The sequence below is a fragment of the Megalobrama amblycephala genome, linkage group LG9 (genome assembly GCF_018812025.1).
Source record: "Megalobrama amblycephala isolate DHTTF-2021 linkage group LG9, ASM1881202v1, whole genome shotgun sequence".
Taxonomy (NCBI): Eukaryota; Metazoa; Chordata; class Actinopteri; order Cypriniformes; family Xenocyprididae; genus Megalobrama; species Megalobrama amblycephala.
This window is the reverse complement of record NC_063052.1, coordinates 22,558,741-22,574,676: the sequence shown is the minus strand read 5'-3', so window position 1 is coordinate 22,574,676 and position 15,936 is coordinate 22,558,741. Positions and strand designations below refer to the sequence as shown.

The 15,936-nt window shown below is 40.8% G+C and overlaps 4 protein-coding genes across 7 annotated transcripts in view; 2 read left to right on the top strand and 2 right to left on the bottom strand.

Annotated features, from left to right (window-relative positions):
* LOC125275331 (tubulinyl-Tyr carboxypeptidase 1-like) overlaps window positions 1–15,936 on the bottom strand; it is a 92,870-nt gene that overhangs the window by 29,593 nt on the left and 47,341 nt on the right. Inside the window, exon 8 of one of the 2 annotated variants that reach the window (XM_048202177.1) lies at window positions 9,774–10,061. The exons of the other annotated variant lie outside the window; for it this stretch is intronic. Coding sequence (XP_048058134.1) covers window positions 9,998–10,061 — 64 coding nt within the window. The 3' untranslated portion in view covers window positions 9,774–9,997. Of the gene's footprint in view, window positions 1–9,773; window positions 10,062–15,936 lie in introns of those variants that run through there. 2 annotated transcript variants of the gene reach the window in all.
* On the top strand, window positions 3,062–6,180 carry LOC125275333. Of its 3 annotated transcripts, none has more exons than XM_048202178.1 (5): window positions 3,062–4,543; window positions 5,058–5,372; window positions 5,464–5,513; window positions 5,588–5,665; window positions 5,767–6,180. In XM_048202178.1, the coding sequence occupies exons 2-5, from the start codon at window positions 5,162–5,164 to the stop codon at window positions 6,100–6,102; spliced, it is 675 nt and encodes a 224-aa protein (XP_048058135.1). In that variant the 5' UTR covers window positions 3,062–4,543; window positions 5,058–5,161; the 3' UTR covers window positions 6,103–6,180. The 3 variants fall into 3 exon arrangements, with proteins under 3 accessions (XP_048058135.1, XP_048058136.1, XP_048058137.1); XM_048202179.1 differs by having other exon boundaries at window positions 3,062–5,372; window positions 5,767–6,051; window positions 6,128–6,180; XM_048202180.1 differs by having other exon boundaries at window positions 3,066–5,372; window positions 5,767–5,808; window positions 5,878–6,180.
* On the bottom strand, window positions 6,376–7,719 carry LOC125276065 (putative nuclease HARBI1). The gene is made up of 4 exons (XM_048203483.1): window positions 7,217–7,719; window positions 7,021–7,136; window positions 6,828–6,939; window positions 6,376–6,749 (listed from the first exon to the last, which is right to left on the bottom strand). Exons 1-4 carry the CDS (start codon window positions 7,647–7,649, stop codon window positions 6,376–6,378), a joined length of 1,035 nt encoding a protein of 344 aa, XP_048059440.1. The 5' UTR covers window positions 7,650–7,719.
* Window positions 11,066–15,936, top strand: part of LOC125274634 (nuclear factor 7, ovary-like) — a 32,688-nt gene continuing 27,817 nt past the window's right edge. Inside the window, exons 1-7 of the mRNA XM_048201000.1 lie at window positions 11,066–11,126; window positions 12,178–12,602; window positions 12,915–13,010; window positions 13,246–13,476; window positions 13,554–13,576; window positions 13,658–13,776; window positions 14,603–15,122. Of these exons, the coding sequence (XP_048056957.1) occupies window positions 11,066–11,126; window positions 12,178–12,602; window positions 12,915–13,010; window positions 13,246–13,476; window positions 13,554–13,576; window positions 13,658–13,776; window positions 14,603–15,099 (1,452 nt within the window). The 3' untranslated portion in view covers window positions 15,100–15,122. The remainder of the gene's footprint in view (window positions 11,127–12,177; window positions 12,603–12,914; window positions 13,011–13,245; window positions 13,477–13,553; window positions 13,577–13,657; window positions 13,777–14,602; window positions 15,123–15,936) is intronic.

Genomic DNA, 15,936 nt, shown 5'->3' with positions numbered 1-15,936 from the left:
CCCATGTTGCCACTGACAGGAGTGCATCACTGTACCAGGCGGATGGGCCCTACTAGCTGACAAACGATGGGTAGCTGAAATTTGGAACGACCGATCGGGAGGGCTCGTGAGGGCTCCAGGAGACCAATGCTCGTATCAGATGCGTAAAGCCCTACCGGCCGATAAATGAGGAGCAGTATGAGTTAAACCGTCTGAGCGGGGGGGGTCCGTGCTGCCTCTGACGGGATCGTGCATCGCCAGGTAGACGGGCCCTACCGACCAATTGACGGGGAGCGCGTGATTTGGAGCGGCCGATCGGGAGGGCTCTGGTTACGTCTGACAGGAGACCAATGCTCAGTGTCAAACGGGTGAGCCCTACCAACCGAAAGACGAGGGGCGACGTGGTTTAAGAATGACCAGCCAACAGGGGCCACTCAGCCTCAGCCGGGAGCAGCCCCCGGCAACAGGTGAGTGGGTTCCATTGGCTGATAGCGGGATGAAAGAAATTGGAATGCCTGGCCAGGAGAGCTCTCGCAGCATCCGATGGGAGACCAAGGCTCCAGGAGACCAATGCTCATGGCATCGGATGGGTAAACCTCGCTAGCACACAGGCAGAAAGTAAAGAGCAGAGGCTCGACCGGGAGGCTCTCGCGGCGTCCGACGGGAGACCAAGGCTCCAGGAGACCAATGCTCAAGGCCTCGGACGGGTAAGCCTCGACGGACAAGAAAAGCAGCACGGACCAGGAGGCTCTTGCGGCATCAGATGGGAGACCAAGGCTCATGACATCAGACGGGTAAGCCTCGCTGGTAGACGGGCAGAAAGTAAAGCACAGAAGAACGACCGGGAGGCTCTCGCGGCATCCGACGGGAGACCAAGGCTCCAGGAGACCAATGCTCAAGGCCTCGGACGGGTAAGCCTCGCCGGACGAGGAAGGAAGCACTGACCGGGAGGCTCTCGCGGCATCAGATGGGAGACGAAGGCTCCAGAAAAGCAATGCTTGTGGCATCAGATGGGTAAGCCTCGCCGGACAGAGAAGGATAGCATGATGGAAGCTGACAGGGAGGGCTCTCGCTGCATCCGACGGGAGATCAAGACTCACTGTGTCGGACGGGTAAGCCTCACTGGATGGAAAAAGTTAAAAAGATGGAAACTGACCGGGAGGGCTCTCGCTGCATCCAACAGGAGATCAATACTCGTGGCATCGGATGGGTAAGCCTCGCCGGACAAAGAAGGAGAAAAGATGGAAACTGACCAGGAGGGCTCTCGCTGCATCCGACGGGAGATCAAGACTCACTGTGTCAGATGGGTAAGCCTCACTGGATGGAAAAAGTTAAAAAGATGATTGGAAGGGCTCTCGCTGCATCTGACGGGAGATCAATACTCATGGCATAGGACAGGTAAGGCTCGTCGGACAAAGGAGAAAAGATGGAAAATGACCGGGAGGGCTCTCGCAGCATCCGATGGGAAATCCAGACTCGCAGCATCGGATGGGTAAGCCTCACTGGACCGAAAAAGTTAAAAAGATGGAAACTGACCGGGAGGGCTCTCGTTGCATCCGACAGGAGATCAAGACTCACTGTGTTGGATGGGTAAGCCTCGTTTTTATAGAATTGGGCTCCTATGGGAGTGGAGGGGACATCGTTGCAGCTGCAGTGGAAAGATCAGCCAGACAAACTGAGCTCCTGCGAGAGCATGGAGATAACGTTGCTGCGCCGTGAAGGCAAGGTTTGCCAGGGAAGGAGCTCCTGCGGGAGCGGCAATGTAAGAACAGAGTGGGCTCCTGCGGAATCAGGTGAGAAGACGCTGCTGCACCGAGACCATTTTAGTGGATTGATGGTGTTAATTGAGGTGGATATGGTGAGCTTGTAGGATTTAGCGAGAGAACAAGCTGAAGCTGAAGAATTTGGCTGGTAAGGGTTTGCGGAGCTTCTTTAACATGGAAGTGATTGGATTAGATAGGATATAGATCTTTAAAACCTCTGATGGCCAGCGACTAGAGTGTTTGACTCTGATGCTCAGAGAGGCCTTTTGGGGCAGCTGTGGTTCCTTGCCGCTGTTGCTTCTGGCTTGCTTAGTTGTGGACACTTGATATTCAACAATGTTTTGATCTGCCTTCATTGTCTTCACTGCACACCATTGTATGCAAACTGAACTGTCCAGGATGATGACATCACTTTTCATCCAGAGCTGTTGTATAGATAAATTAACTATGAATAAGTAGTTTTATGATGGAATGAATCAATACTGGACTTACTTAAGCTGCACAATGGCACCATTTTCTTCTAGAGCTGTTGTGCAGCCAAATTATATTGCTTTCACTGTAAAGCTGCCCCGACACAGCCTGCATGTAAAAAGCTCTACAAACCTGACTTGATTTGGTTGCTGTCCTGTGCGTAACAAATATTTGGAAAAGTGAATAGGTTGGGTCAGGGTCCACCTTTGGAGCCAGCGGCCTGAATTTCAGATCAAATCTGTGCTCTGATCTTGCTGGCGACCTTCATAAAGCAAACAAAACAAGATGACTGTAACAACAATTTAATAAAATGACACATAATACCGACATTTCATATTAGGGTTGCAGAGTGTATCGGTACTACAGTAGTATTGCGATACTAAAGCTTCAAAATACTGGCAATGCCATTGTATTGGTAGTAAGTCGGTACGGTAATACCATAAGGAATGTAGTATGAGTGGCAGGTACACTTCGTTTGAACGCGCATGCCTGCAAAATCTTTAAATTGAGACTGCCATTGCTTGTCTACTGTGCCCAGTGTGGTAAATGTTGTGTAGCGCCTTATTGTTCCCCAATCTTGCAATAAGATAAAGTTGCACCTTTTTAAGATAAAGTTTCACTTCTGGAACAGGTGTAATTATTTATGAAAACATCTTTGCTAAGACGATTCAGACAAATGCAATTCCATTCATCAATATAGCAGCTTTGCACTCGTTATTTTTATTTATTTACTTTTTATTATTATTTTATATATATATATATATATATATATATATATATATATATATATATATATATATATATATATATATATATATATATATATAAACATTGTATTAAGTTTTAGTACTGCTCTCCAGTCCAGGTTGGAAATTTCATGCCAGAAAAAATGCTGCTGATAGTTCGTGATGCGAGCAAGAGCGTTGTTTTTGTTTAGTTTCTAAATGAATCTGTTTTGAACGAGTCAGACGAGTAGCTGACTCACTAAGTGATTCATTATTATTATTATTATTTTTATTTATTTAGTTATTATTATTATTTTATTATAATTGAAGTGCAAATGCATAAATTCCATGTAACTTGAGGCAGCTTCTGCTGAATGTACAGCTGAATGCGTTTACAATGATTCATTGATTGGTAACAAAAGCCTGTTCTCATTATTAACGAAGCATTAAGAGAAAAATCTGGTCTGTTTTATACATTTATGAAAATTCGGTCCATTTTGTATACTGCATGTTACCGCGATACATCAGCTATAGTATTATCTAATGGTATAGATAATTGTTAATAGCATTTAACACTTAAAACAGTTGCAGCTGATTGGAAAAATGTTTTTCCATGCATGCTTGAACTGACTACGGTGCATTTACCTCTGACCAGTAGACATCACCAGCGTGTGACGATTCGAGGGAAACCGAATCATTTCTCAAAGCGGTTCAATTGATTCAAAAGCTTTCTCCCATCACTAGGAGGAACCCTCAACAGTTATTTTCATCAGTTATCTGAGTCTTAACATTAGTTATTTTATACAGATACAGTCGTGGAATTTATTTGAATCCATTAGTGAGAATGAATGAGTGAATGAAATTGTCTTACCAGTCTGTGCAGCGTCTCTTTAACGGAAGCTGGGTTTTGAGTTACTTCAAAAACAGAAACAAATCGATTAGAGCTGAAAATTATATAGCGTTATATTTTATGTTTATCTCAGGACAGCGTTGACGTTAAGTTCTTATTAATTCTGCAACTGTGCGTGCGATCTGACTGCACATGATGTCCGAGCTGTTTGTACAACGCCTTAGATTAGAAACGGCAAATCTATGAAAACGGTTCAAATTTCAAAACATATTTCTTCCGATCAAAATTGAGTATCCAGATAGCATGAACTGTTCTCGTGATTTAGCGACCAAGCGAAGCAAGTTCAACCAGGGAAAACGAAAAGGATTTGAGCTGTGTTTTTTACGGTTTTGAGCCAGCGGGGTGGAGAGAAAGCTGGCCGACAATGAATCAGCGGCGCGGCTTGTTGAGAGCCTGTTGCAGCGGCCTGACTGTGGAGGAAGGCCCACTCCTTTGCGGGAAGAGGGCAGCATTGCCCGAGACACGAGCTTGGTGTTTGAGGGGCTTTATTATCCATTCCTTTATGGCCGGAAAGATTGAATGAGTTGGAGATGAGAAAGACGGGGAAAAAGATCGCGGATATGTTGCCCGTGGTAGGCCTCGGCATGCTGGGCCGGTTTGTTTGGGCCAAGACCGCCAAGACCCGCGAGACAACGCCGAGGGATCGGCGGTGGTGCGGTGTGGAGGATAATCACTTTTTAGGCCAGAAAATTGAGGTAAGATTCCTTGAGGACGAAGAATTTTTCATCGGACAGACGGCGAGAGCTCGATTTTAGACGGAACGTAGGGCGAGGCCTAATGCTGATAAACTCTCAGATGAACAGAAGTCAGTCTGCTGAATTTATACCTTTTGACATTGGTTGAGTTGATTAACTGAATGCTCTCCACCTGTGCTAATTAGGTTAATTATCTGAACTTGCTCCTCCCGAATTTTGTTAATAAAACATCATGTAGTCCAAATAACCAGTGCTCCACTGAAACCCTCATAATTACAATCCAAGGAGTTTTTTGTCATTTTCAAAAATAATTGTATACTTTGCTTTAAATGTGACCAATGGACATGCATTTAACATGAAGAATAATTGCAAACACTTACCCACTATGTGCATCTATTTGATCTATTTAGTTAGTTAGTCTAATTGATTTTATGTAATCTATAATCAGATAATTTGCTCTATTTTTACCCATCTAATCTATTTTATCATTTGTATCTATCTATTCCTCTTAAAGAGCAAACATGTCTGGCCAAAAAAGGACTTGGCAGCAAGTCAAGATTAAATACAAGAATATTTTGCAGGCTGGTAAGTGACTTGTTTGCGGAGAACATAGGTGACATGTTTGATGACATTTTACTGTCTGTGCTGATTTTAGCAATAAAAAAAAGTCATATATCTGGTATGGGGGGTGGCCCTCCAACCCAAGACTTCACCACAGCAGAGGAGCTGGCCTTGGACTTAAATAAAGGGAGGCCAGTGATTGAAGGGATCCAGGGAGGGACAGCCACTGACTCTGGCCCAGCAAGGGATACTGGCCTCCTCCTACAAGGTACATTATTGCCATACTACTGCACATGGAAAATATTGAAATCCATATATATTTTGTTATGTGGACTGTGTGACTTTGCCTTACCTTGCAGTGGCTGGTAACACCCTTACACTTTTGGAGCCACCAGACTATAATTCATCGGTGAGTACTGTTTATTAAATCATAGGCTTTGCATGTCCTGTCAAAAATATCAATACAAGTATTGAATATGGCAGAGGGAAGCCACATCTACAGCAGCGGAGTGCACTTCTGCCGATGATGAGACCGTGTCGCTGGACTCCAGAAGGCTCGAGGTATCATGTCAATTTTGTGGAAATAGACACATTTTTTTTTAAGTTCACAATAGATAAGAAGTCAGGGAAGTGGTACTAATAGAAAATATCATTTGTTACAGGATCCTGACATTGGGCAGCCTGATAAGCAGCCTGGTAACATAGTGAGTATTGCCTACAGTAAATTTACATTATGCACAAATTCTGCAATGCTAACTAAAAGGTGTTCACAGAGTTCACAAACTGTCAGATATCTCTACACAACGCATCTTAAGAGACAGATCGAGCTGACAGAAGTCAAGATTGATGTGAACAAAAGAAAGCTGCAGGACATGGACCTTGAGATGCAAATTAAACGAAAGACACTGAGGAAACTAGAACTGGAAATCCAGAAACTAGAAAGAGAAGTAAGTGACTTCAGTTCATACTGTAACCATGACTGTAACACAATGTATTAATCATCATCATTTTTTCTCTCCAAAGCTCCAAGCTGACAAGTGATAACAGCAAAATAATAAAAGAAAAATATTCCAAAACCATTGTGGTCTTGTAACTTTTTTTTTATGAATGTCAAGTACACTTTATAGTTATTGATCCAGTGAAGTGGAACTAGAATTTGGGAAGATAACCACAGTGTGTGCTACCGATGCCAAATAAAATGCATGTACACATGAAAAAGTTATATAGCCTACATTATCCTTTATTAAGGGATGGGCTAAATCAAAACTAAATTAACTGAAATCATTTGCAATGTATTGTTCTCTAACAAGTCTACCATTTCTGTTATCTGGGAATATGGCAGCATTGTCCCAATCAACATCCAAAGCAACTCTGGGAGCCCTTTCTTTTCTTAGGCTGGCAATATTGTGCAGCACTGTGCAGGAAACGGTCACGTCACATGCTCTGTCTGGGGAGACCCTCAGGTGGTGCAGGCACTGAAATCGTGATTTCAGGAGGCCGAAGGTCATTTCAATTCGAGCCCTGGTTTTGGCATGGGCATGGTTGTAAGCTTGCTGTGCTGGGGTTTGGGAGTCTGTAAGGGGAGTCATCAGAAATGTCTCACAGGCATAGCCTTTGTCCCCCAGCAGCACACCAGAGAACTCACCTGCGAATACAAAACATAATTCTTACAAGTACTGTACTCTTTGATGTTCAAGGTGCTTAAAAAAATAGTGTGGCTTACCTAGAGAGAGTCTCTGGTAAATTCTACTGGCCCGAAAGATTCTGGAGTCATGGGCTGAGCCAGGCCACTTTGCCTCTAAATTTGTGATAAGGCAGTCAGCATCACAGATCATCTGTAAAAATATATAGCCTATTAAGGTCATTTAATGCACAGAATAATTATGTAGCTGACAGTAACCATAACTCCTTCTTACCTGAACATTGATACTGTGGAAGGATTTCCTGTTAACATAATCTCCCTCATGTGCCCCTGAGGGGCGTTGGATACGAATATGGGTGCAATCCACTGTACCAATTACATTAGGAAAAGCTGTAACACAAAATAATGAGTGTCATACTGTGACTGTGCTAATGTAACATTTTGTAGTAATCTGTTATTATTCGTGTTACCTGCAATCTTGTAGAACTCCTCCTTGATGTGGATGAATCTTCTGTGACCAGGGAAGGTGATAAATATGTGCACAAGAGATTTCATTGCCAGACTTACATTTCTTATTGTGCGGCAAATAGTGGCTTTATTGAGGTTTTCTGCATCACCGACAGAATACAGAAACATGCCACTTGCAAAGAATCGCAGTGCTACGCAGACCATCTGTGGGACAGTGAGAGCATGGCTCCGTGCTGTCCTGTGCTGTATGTTTGGACCCAGCAGCCTACACAAATATCTGATGCCATCACCTGAGAATCTGTACCTCTCAGTCAGATATTCGTCTGAAAAGGCCAATGGGTCTGCCCTATCTTGGAAGACTCTTTCATGCCTGAATGCTCGTCTGAGTATTAAAACTTCCTCATCAACTACATCATCCAACAAAGGGCAAGCCATTGTGAATAGGAAACACACAAATCTTTAGTCTATATATACTACATATTGACCTCGTTACAGACTTAATTGAAACCACATTTGCAACTTCATGAGCCATTTCTTATTATCTCATTAACAATAAAATATAATCTATTGATATTTTTTCTCATTCAACAGTACATTTCTACTCTATACTTGCATATATAGATATACATAGTCTATATTCTATTTCTCATATTGTATAGTATAGTTCTTTTGCACTGTGTTGGCATTCATTGTGGACAGCAAAGTAATAATTGCTCAGGAAAATCTGCTTTCCTCACTGGGTGTATGACAATAAACACTTTAAATTTCAAATAATATATATATTCATCAAACCTCTGACAGTGAAATGAACAGCAGTTTTCAATAATAACTAAAATAACAGTACACATACTTAGATGAATGACAGTATATCTAGTATTTTAATGCAGGACCATAAAGTGACTAAACACATTAATATCTAGTAGGATTTAGGGAGGAACTAGCCGATAAATCACTAGGATTAATCTTAGCCTGGTTGTTAGCCTGCTCCGGAGCAGGCTAGCTGCAAAGTGTAAATCTCCATAGTAACTTAATGTAGATTAATTTAGCCTCATGCAACCGAGTCAGGGCTAAATTCAGCCAGGATAACTGGAAAATCCCAGCTTAATCCCTTATCTTGCTTTTGTGCAATACCCCCCAGGGTACAGTTGCCACCTTGTGGATAAACAAGTTACTGCAACAACAGCAACAAAAAATTAAATACGCATGTGAGACCTGCATGTACAAACTAGTACTTGTGGTTGCAAAAATCCAGCGGTTCGCGTACAGTACAAGCATACTATTCTGATGACGAAATCTGTGTCGTGTGCACTGTATGCTGACCCTCACGTACACGTAAAATGTGAAGTATACTTTGGGCTTAATTTTCGTTCCTGAGTTCACCTTATGTCACAGTTCTGTGAGAATATAAGTGAGATTTCTGGCACTAGAGAAGAAGGTTTCTGAACCGCTCTAATGTTCTCTATATACGCTCAGATCTGATGAAGAACATTAAACTCTTTGTGCTTCTGATTTACATTTAATACAGATAGAAAAAAAATGCCTCAAAAGGTAAAAAATGCAACTGAGAATCAAGTGAATGTCACTCAGTGTAAAAGTGAAGTAAACCTGTTCAGTGTTTTCTGTAGTAAACCGGTCTAGAGTTCTTGATGGTTTCAGGATGAAGCGTCACACAATCTGTCAGATCAGACACACGAGTCACGACCTCTGACCTCAACACTTCTCTCGCTTTTAATAACCTTAACTATATATAATTGTGAGCAGTTCACTATTTTGTGATGTTCTTATTATTGTGTGAGTTCTCATCTGTAAATCATCAGTGTATATCATGTCACATGTGACAGAAACAACATTTCATTTGACAAAAGAATTTATTGTACATTTCAATTTCAAGTGTCACAACAGTGTATGAATGACATTCCAGTGGTGAGGAAACATCTGTTAATCACACGCAGGTAATTAATCATGTGGCAGGAATCAAGTGTTTCTAATGCATCATGAGAACATGAGACAGACGACGAGAAGAAGATTTAACAGCACCATCATCATCATCATCATCAGTGTCTCCTTCAGATATCAGCGCGCTTCAGTTTGGCTTGACGGCTGAACGTGAATTTAGTCAGTTATCATTTCATGTTGACTTCAAATGTTGCTTGTAATGAGTAACTGAGAAAGTCTTTCAAGAGTTAAAAAAATATAAAACCTAAAAACCCAAAGGGGCGAGTGCTGCATTCACTGAAGAACCACTGAACCCTGTCTGCTGATTTACATGCTCATATTATCACAGACTGTATAAGCACACTGCAAAAAATCATCTTCTTCCTCTGAATATCTGTCTTGATTTCAGCACAAATATCTAAACATTCTTAAATCAAGATACATTTACTGGAGAAGAAAAATGACTGAAGATATTATTTTTGTTTCTGTTAAACTGAAAGAAAGAAAGGGTTTTTGCCTAAAAGAAGAACAAATATGTGCTCATTGGCATAAACTCACTTCATTTTGATACACTTTGTCAGAAAATAAGACTTAATATTTGAAGTAATTTATTTGCTTCAGTAAATCTTGATTTAAGGATGTTTAGATATTTGTGCTGGAAAACAAGGAGGAGAATCATTTTTCTGATCAAAGGCACTACAGACGAGCCTGTACATTAGTCTGCTAGTAGAGTTAAAGGCTAACTGCACTGTATTTACAGATTAAATGTGAAATGAATATAAATATGATGCATGTTTCTAATGGTTTGAGGTGTGAGTGAGCAGAGGATCCTCTTCATGTCGAATCTCTCACACCCTGATCTGGTATCCGTTCAGATCCGCTGCCGGCCCTGCTCTCTTCTCCACTGACAGCCTGTGGAAACAGCGCCACCTAGTGTTAGAACAGCTAGAGTTTCTGATGGTGTGTAGTGAGAGATCTGTAGGTACCTGTCGAGATCCCATATCCTTCCTCCGGTCTCTAGAGGGCGACGGAGAAGCAGCTTTACTGATCTGAAACACAACAGAAATAACTCTCATAACACAGAAAAATCAGTTTATTGAAATTAACAATTCTTTTATTAATAATAATATTTGATCAGGCATTTATGGCTCATATTGTCTAATATAATGAGAATATGAAGGAAAAACAGCTAAATTTTGTTCTGATATATTTATGGACAAAAAGATGAAATTCTGATGCTTGTAATGTAAATGGATGAGATGTTTATAACAGTATAGCAGATACTGACATAAAATGCATATAAATATCAATATCTGTCAATAATATGTCTTAGTTAGATGATATTTAAATCCTTAGTTTTGTAACAACTGAGACAAATCAGACACAATTATTTGTATATTTAACAACTAATTGTTTGAAACTCACTTTGGGGTCTGTCCCCATCCCCAGAGAGATCAGTCTGTACAGGGAGTCTCAGTTACAAGTTTTATTACGCTGAAGTATGTAGTTTGACACATGGAAGAGCAGAGACAAAGAGACACACAGTCCTCAAAACAGACTTTCCTGCAATAATTTATAGATGAACGATCTATAAATGAACATGCATCCCATGACATTATTATAACTGTCCTGCAAACTGTTGTGTGCATGATATCTGTTTTATGCATATTTTATGGTTAACGTAAACCAACTTATACCAAGTTTGGTGTCGACGAGTTTGTGTTTTGAAGATTTAAATGATTGTGTGTATAATTCCTGTGCCACACATCAGTATTACAAGAATCTTTAATAGTTTCTTCAAATCAGCTCAGCCAGTTTAATCACGCTCACAGACAAGAGCCAGAAGAGGTGTGGCTCCTCCCAGACCTTTAGGGGAGACGCACAACTCCGCCTCGCTCTCTTCGCCTCTTCTTTAGATGACTGAAGAGATCCCCTCTGCTGCAGACCTCTTCAGACCAAGGCCTGTGACCCAGCCATGTGCTCATCTATGAGAGAGTGAAAGAACTCTTTCCCCACTAAGAGTCAAACTAACCATGCAAGTTTGTTATCGCTTCTTCATTCAACACAGAAGACATTGATTACAACTTCAATACCATCTGACTGAATTCTCATGACTTCCTACGGCAGCAATATATCCAGACGCTCTTCAAAAAGGCCTAATGCAAGTATCGTACGATATATTAAATTGCTGCTAGTTAGTTAAAATTGTGAACCTCCTTTGTTACAAGGGAGTTTTTATGATGAATACTGATGATTCTTTCCCTGGTTTTTGGTTTCTTCATAGCTCCTGCTGTTTCCCACTTCCGGTTTCACTCTATCATTTATCATTTTACCCATTTATGTGTGTGTGTGTGTGTGTATGTTTGTGTTTGTTAGTTAGCTATGTGTTCGTGATTTAGTTAATAAAACTTGTGCACAATACATATTTGGTTCTGACTCTCTGTCTGCAGTAGATTGCCTCTTAAATGATCAGATCTGATTACCAGCTCTGGAAATGCTTATTACAAAGTACTGTAAAACCTAAGAATTATTTTTCTGTGGCCATGAAAAATACCAATCTCTTAATTAATTAATAATCAATACTGAGTGTTCACAGGATGAACTGAGTTATTGATTGTAATTTTAATGTAGCTACTTCAGGTTAATCTGATTATCTGATTCAAATATTCATAATTAATCATAATTAACAATCATAGTGAGTTATGAATAATTATTAATATTTCCCCTTTGAGTTAATATCGCCACAGTTTTATGATCAAAGCTCTGCAGTTTTCAAATATATAATGCAATACAATACAACGATGATTGAAAATGAACAAATAAACCTTCCTCAAAAGCATGATGAACATATTTAATTCTCATGATTTTCCTATAAAATGATGTCTGGATAATCAAGTAAAGCTGAGCTGCTTCAGTCCAGTAAGTGTTCAGATGTACAGAAACAGCAGGTGATGGCGGTGTGCAGCAGTGCAGCGGAAATGAACTTGCTGGGATGCTGACTGACATCTTTAACACCTCGCTCTCCCAGGCTGTGCTGTCAGTGTGTCTCAAGACATCTACTATCATCCTCATTCCCAAAAGCTCAGCCGTGACGTGTGCTGTGAAATCTTCAAGACTCCTGTTATTTTATCATGTAGTCACAGTGTCTGTAAAGAGTGTCTTCAACAGTTCTGGAGAACCAAGAAAACTCAGGAGTGTCCTGTCTGCAGGAGAAGATCCTCAAGAGAACATCCTCCAATTAATCTTGTGTTAAAAAACTTGTGTGAGTTGGTCCTGACAGAGAGAAATGAGACGCGTTCATCAGGATCTGAGGAGATCTGCAGTTTACACAGAGAGAAACTCAAACTCTTCTGTCTGGAGGACAAACAGCCTGCTTGTGTAGTGTGTATTAATTCACAAAAACACGACAATCACAAATTCAGACCCATCAGTGAAGTGGTTTCATCATATAAGGTAAGACAAATGTCTCTTGTTCCACATGTATAAAGTAAATTGATGTGAAGGCCAAAAATGGTAACCCATACTCAGATTTTGTCCTTTGCACTAACGTCAATTACTGATGTAACATTAAAGTTTGTAAAACAAATCTTGCTCCATCATTCATCATTACTCAGAGTAGTAAGAACAACAGACGATCTGCATTAATGGACACAGTTTTAGGTAATAGTGGGAGACAGATGATTAGCAGAAGTATTTCAGTAAGACAGTGATAATGTAAGTTAGAGAGACAATATATATATCAATTTTATATTTCTTCAATTCTAGGAGGAGCTCAATACAGCACTGAAGTCCTTACAAGAGAAACTTCAACACAATGAAGAAATGAAAGGAGAGTTTGAGAAAACAGTTCAACACATCAAGGTGAGGAAACAGAATCGAGAGTCATTTTCATTACAGCTGTAGGATCACTATATACAGTTATGATCTGATATATTTAATATAATGGATTCCAGTTTATTATTTCTGTAAATGACGAGCAGCGATCTGCTTCTGGATCCGTTATATGTCGGTATCCGAGTTTATCTCTGATATGAATGATGTGAAGTGTTGATGTGTGTCGATTGAGATGATTGAAGTGAATGTGATTTGATTTCAGTCTCAAGCTGAGCACACAGAGCGTCAGATTAAACAGCAGTTTGAGAAGCTTCATCAGTTTCTCAGAGATGAAGAAGAAGCTACAATCACTGCACTGAGGGAGGAAGAGGAGCAGAAGAAGCAGATGATGAAGGAGAAGCTGGAGGAGATGAACAGACACATCTCAGCTCTTTCACACACAATCAAAGACATGGAGGAGATGATGAAAGCCAATGACGTCTGCTTTCTGAAGGTCTGATTTCAGATCATTGGTTGATCATTGGTTCATTGATTGAGTTCTTGATGATAAATGGTGTGTTTGTTCTGCAGGAGTTTCCAGTCTCAAAGGAAAGGTGAGTGATCTGCTCCTGTCTCTGGTCTCTCTGGTTCTGATCCAAAGCCACTGCAGTTCTGACTCCTGAATGTTCTTCCAGAGTCCAGAGCTCACAGCCGGATCCACAGATGGCTTCTGGAGCTTTGATTCATGTGCCGCGTTACTTGGGCAACCTGCCGTTCAGAGTCTGGAAGAAGATGCAGGACATCGTCCAAAACAGTGAGTCTGACTGCAGAAGATCTGAGCTCTCACACACACACTGGAAATGATGGAGGGGTGGAGAGATAAAGGTGCTTCATGACACAAACTGATAGATAGATAGATAGATAGATAGATAGATAGATAGATAGATAGATAGATAGATAGATAGATAGATAGAAGATCTGAGTCGAGTTTGGTGGTTGTTACGATTAGAAGATTGGGTGTTGAAGTGTTGAAGGTGATTTGTGATTGGCTGTTTTCTGTAAATGGTTGCTAGGGCGTGGCTTATAAAATGAGTAAAATGAGCCCACCCCCTTGTCTTCTTCTGACAATCTGGAGCATTTGACGCCTCATTCATGGGTCTACGGCAGACAGTGCGGGACGAGTTACGCTCTGAAGTTTGTACAGAAGAATAAATAATATATAAATAATAATCCACAGAATAGTGATCGTGTGCTTCAGCTTTCAGACCAACAGTTAGTGAAACTCAACAGACAGTGAGAATAAACTGATTTACATCAACACAGACTATCAGAGCCGATAACATGAAGATGATCAGATGCTGCTGAAGATCAGACACACACTTACAGTTTTTCATCTACAGCAGAAATCTCAACAGATCTCATTGATTTATTGTGATTTTAATTGATGGACACAAATGTCTGAATCACACATTTAATGTTTGTGGTTGATGATAAAATGAGTGTGAAACTAATAACAGCACTGACAGTGATCAGAGGAACATGTGTTTGATCAACAGTGTCATAATTCATAATAATCTGTGTTGGTTCACTCTTGATCATTATATGAACAATAAAAGCATCTGTTGATTGTGTCTCATCAGCTCCTGTGATTCTGGATCCAAACACTGCGAATCCATGGCTCGTCCTGTCTGATGATCTGACCAGTGTGAGAAACAGCGAGAACAATCAAACTCTTCCTGATAATCCAGAGAGATTTGACCGGTGTGCCTGTGTTCTGGGTTCAGAGGGTTTTAACTCAGGAACACACTGCTGGGATGTGGAGGTTAAAGAGAGTTTAGTCTGGAGTCTTGGAGTAACTACAGCATCAAAACAGAGGAAGGGACCTGATTTCTTCAACATTGATGCCTGGAGTGTGGAATATAGTCGGTACGGATGGACTTTAGGTTCTGGTTTTCGTGTCAAACAGGATCTTGATCGTCTGAGAGTGAATCTGGACTATGACAGAGGAACGGTGTCATTCTCTGATCCTGTAACTAACACACATCTACACACATTCACACACACCTTCACTCACACACTCTTTCTATTCTTCTATTGTTATGACTCTTTGAGGATCTTACCGGTCAATAGTCAGTAATCGTTACTCCTGTAGGTCTGGATCTTCCTGCTTTCATCATGTTTCCAATATTTAATCCAGATCACATGAGTAAGAGTGCTGTTGATCAGTACGGTGGCTGTGAGCGATGACTGAGCAATGCAGTGCAGTACATTAGCTACAGTACGATTCGGGACAGTAACAGTAGGCTACCCTTACTTGGCAGACATGGTGTAGTGATCGACATTATTCTCTCGAAAAGAAGAAAGTGACACAGTAAACAACCATGGAGGACATACAGCAGATATTGTTCTTGCTTCTCTGCATGTGGTGGTTAGTCACAAGACAAGTTTGAGCAAAGGCTGCAGGCTGCAAGGAAAAACAGCTGAAAAAGCACACGCAAGTGACAATTCTCTGTCAACCCATCAACATCCCACAGTGAGTCTAGCTCCAGCCTTAGGTACTGGACTACTCTGCTAGTTATGCCAACGGAAGGGTCCCAAAAAATGGTACGGTATGGTTCGGGATTTTTGTACCATTCTCAACTTCTGACAATCAAAACGGAATAAGTCCATACCGTACTGTATCAGACAGCTCAATGGAAACGAGCCATTATACAATCACACCCCTTTAAATCCACTATGCGACAAACGGACAATAAAAGGAACTGTGCTTTTGCAGACACAAATATTAACACTTTCTGTCAAATACATATAAAACACATTATTTTATTCAAAGAATGTATGCCAGGCTAATTGATGATTTATGTTTATACTAGAAAAAACATACATCCGTTTTAAATGTAGTTATAAATATGTTCATTTTCTAAAAGAAAAGCATGTCAGCACAAACAAACAAGGTGCTTACATTAGGCCATGT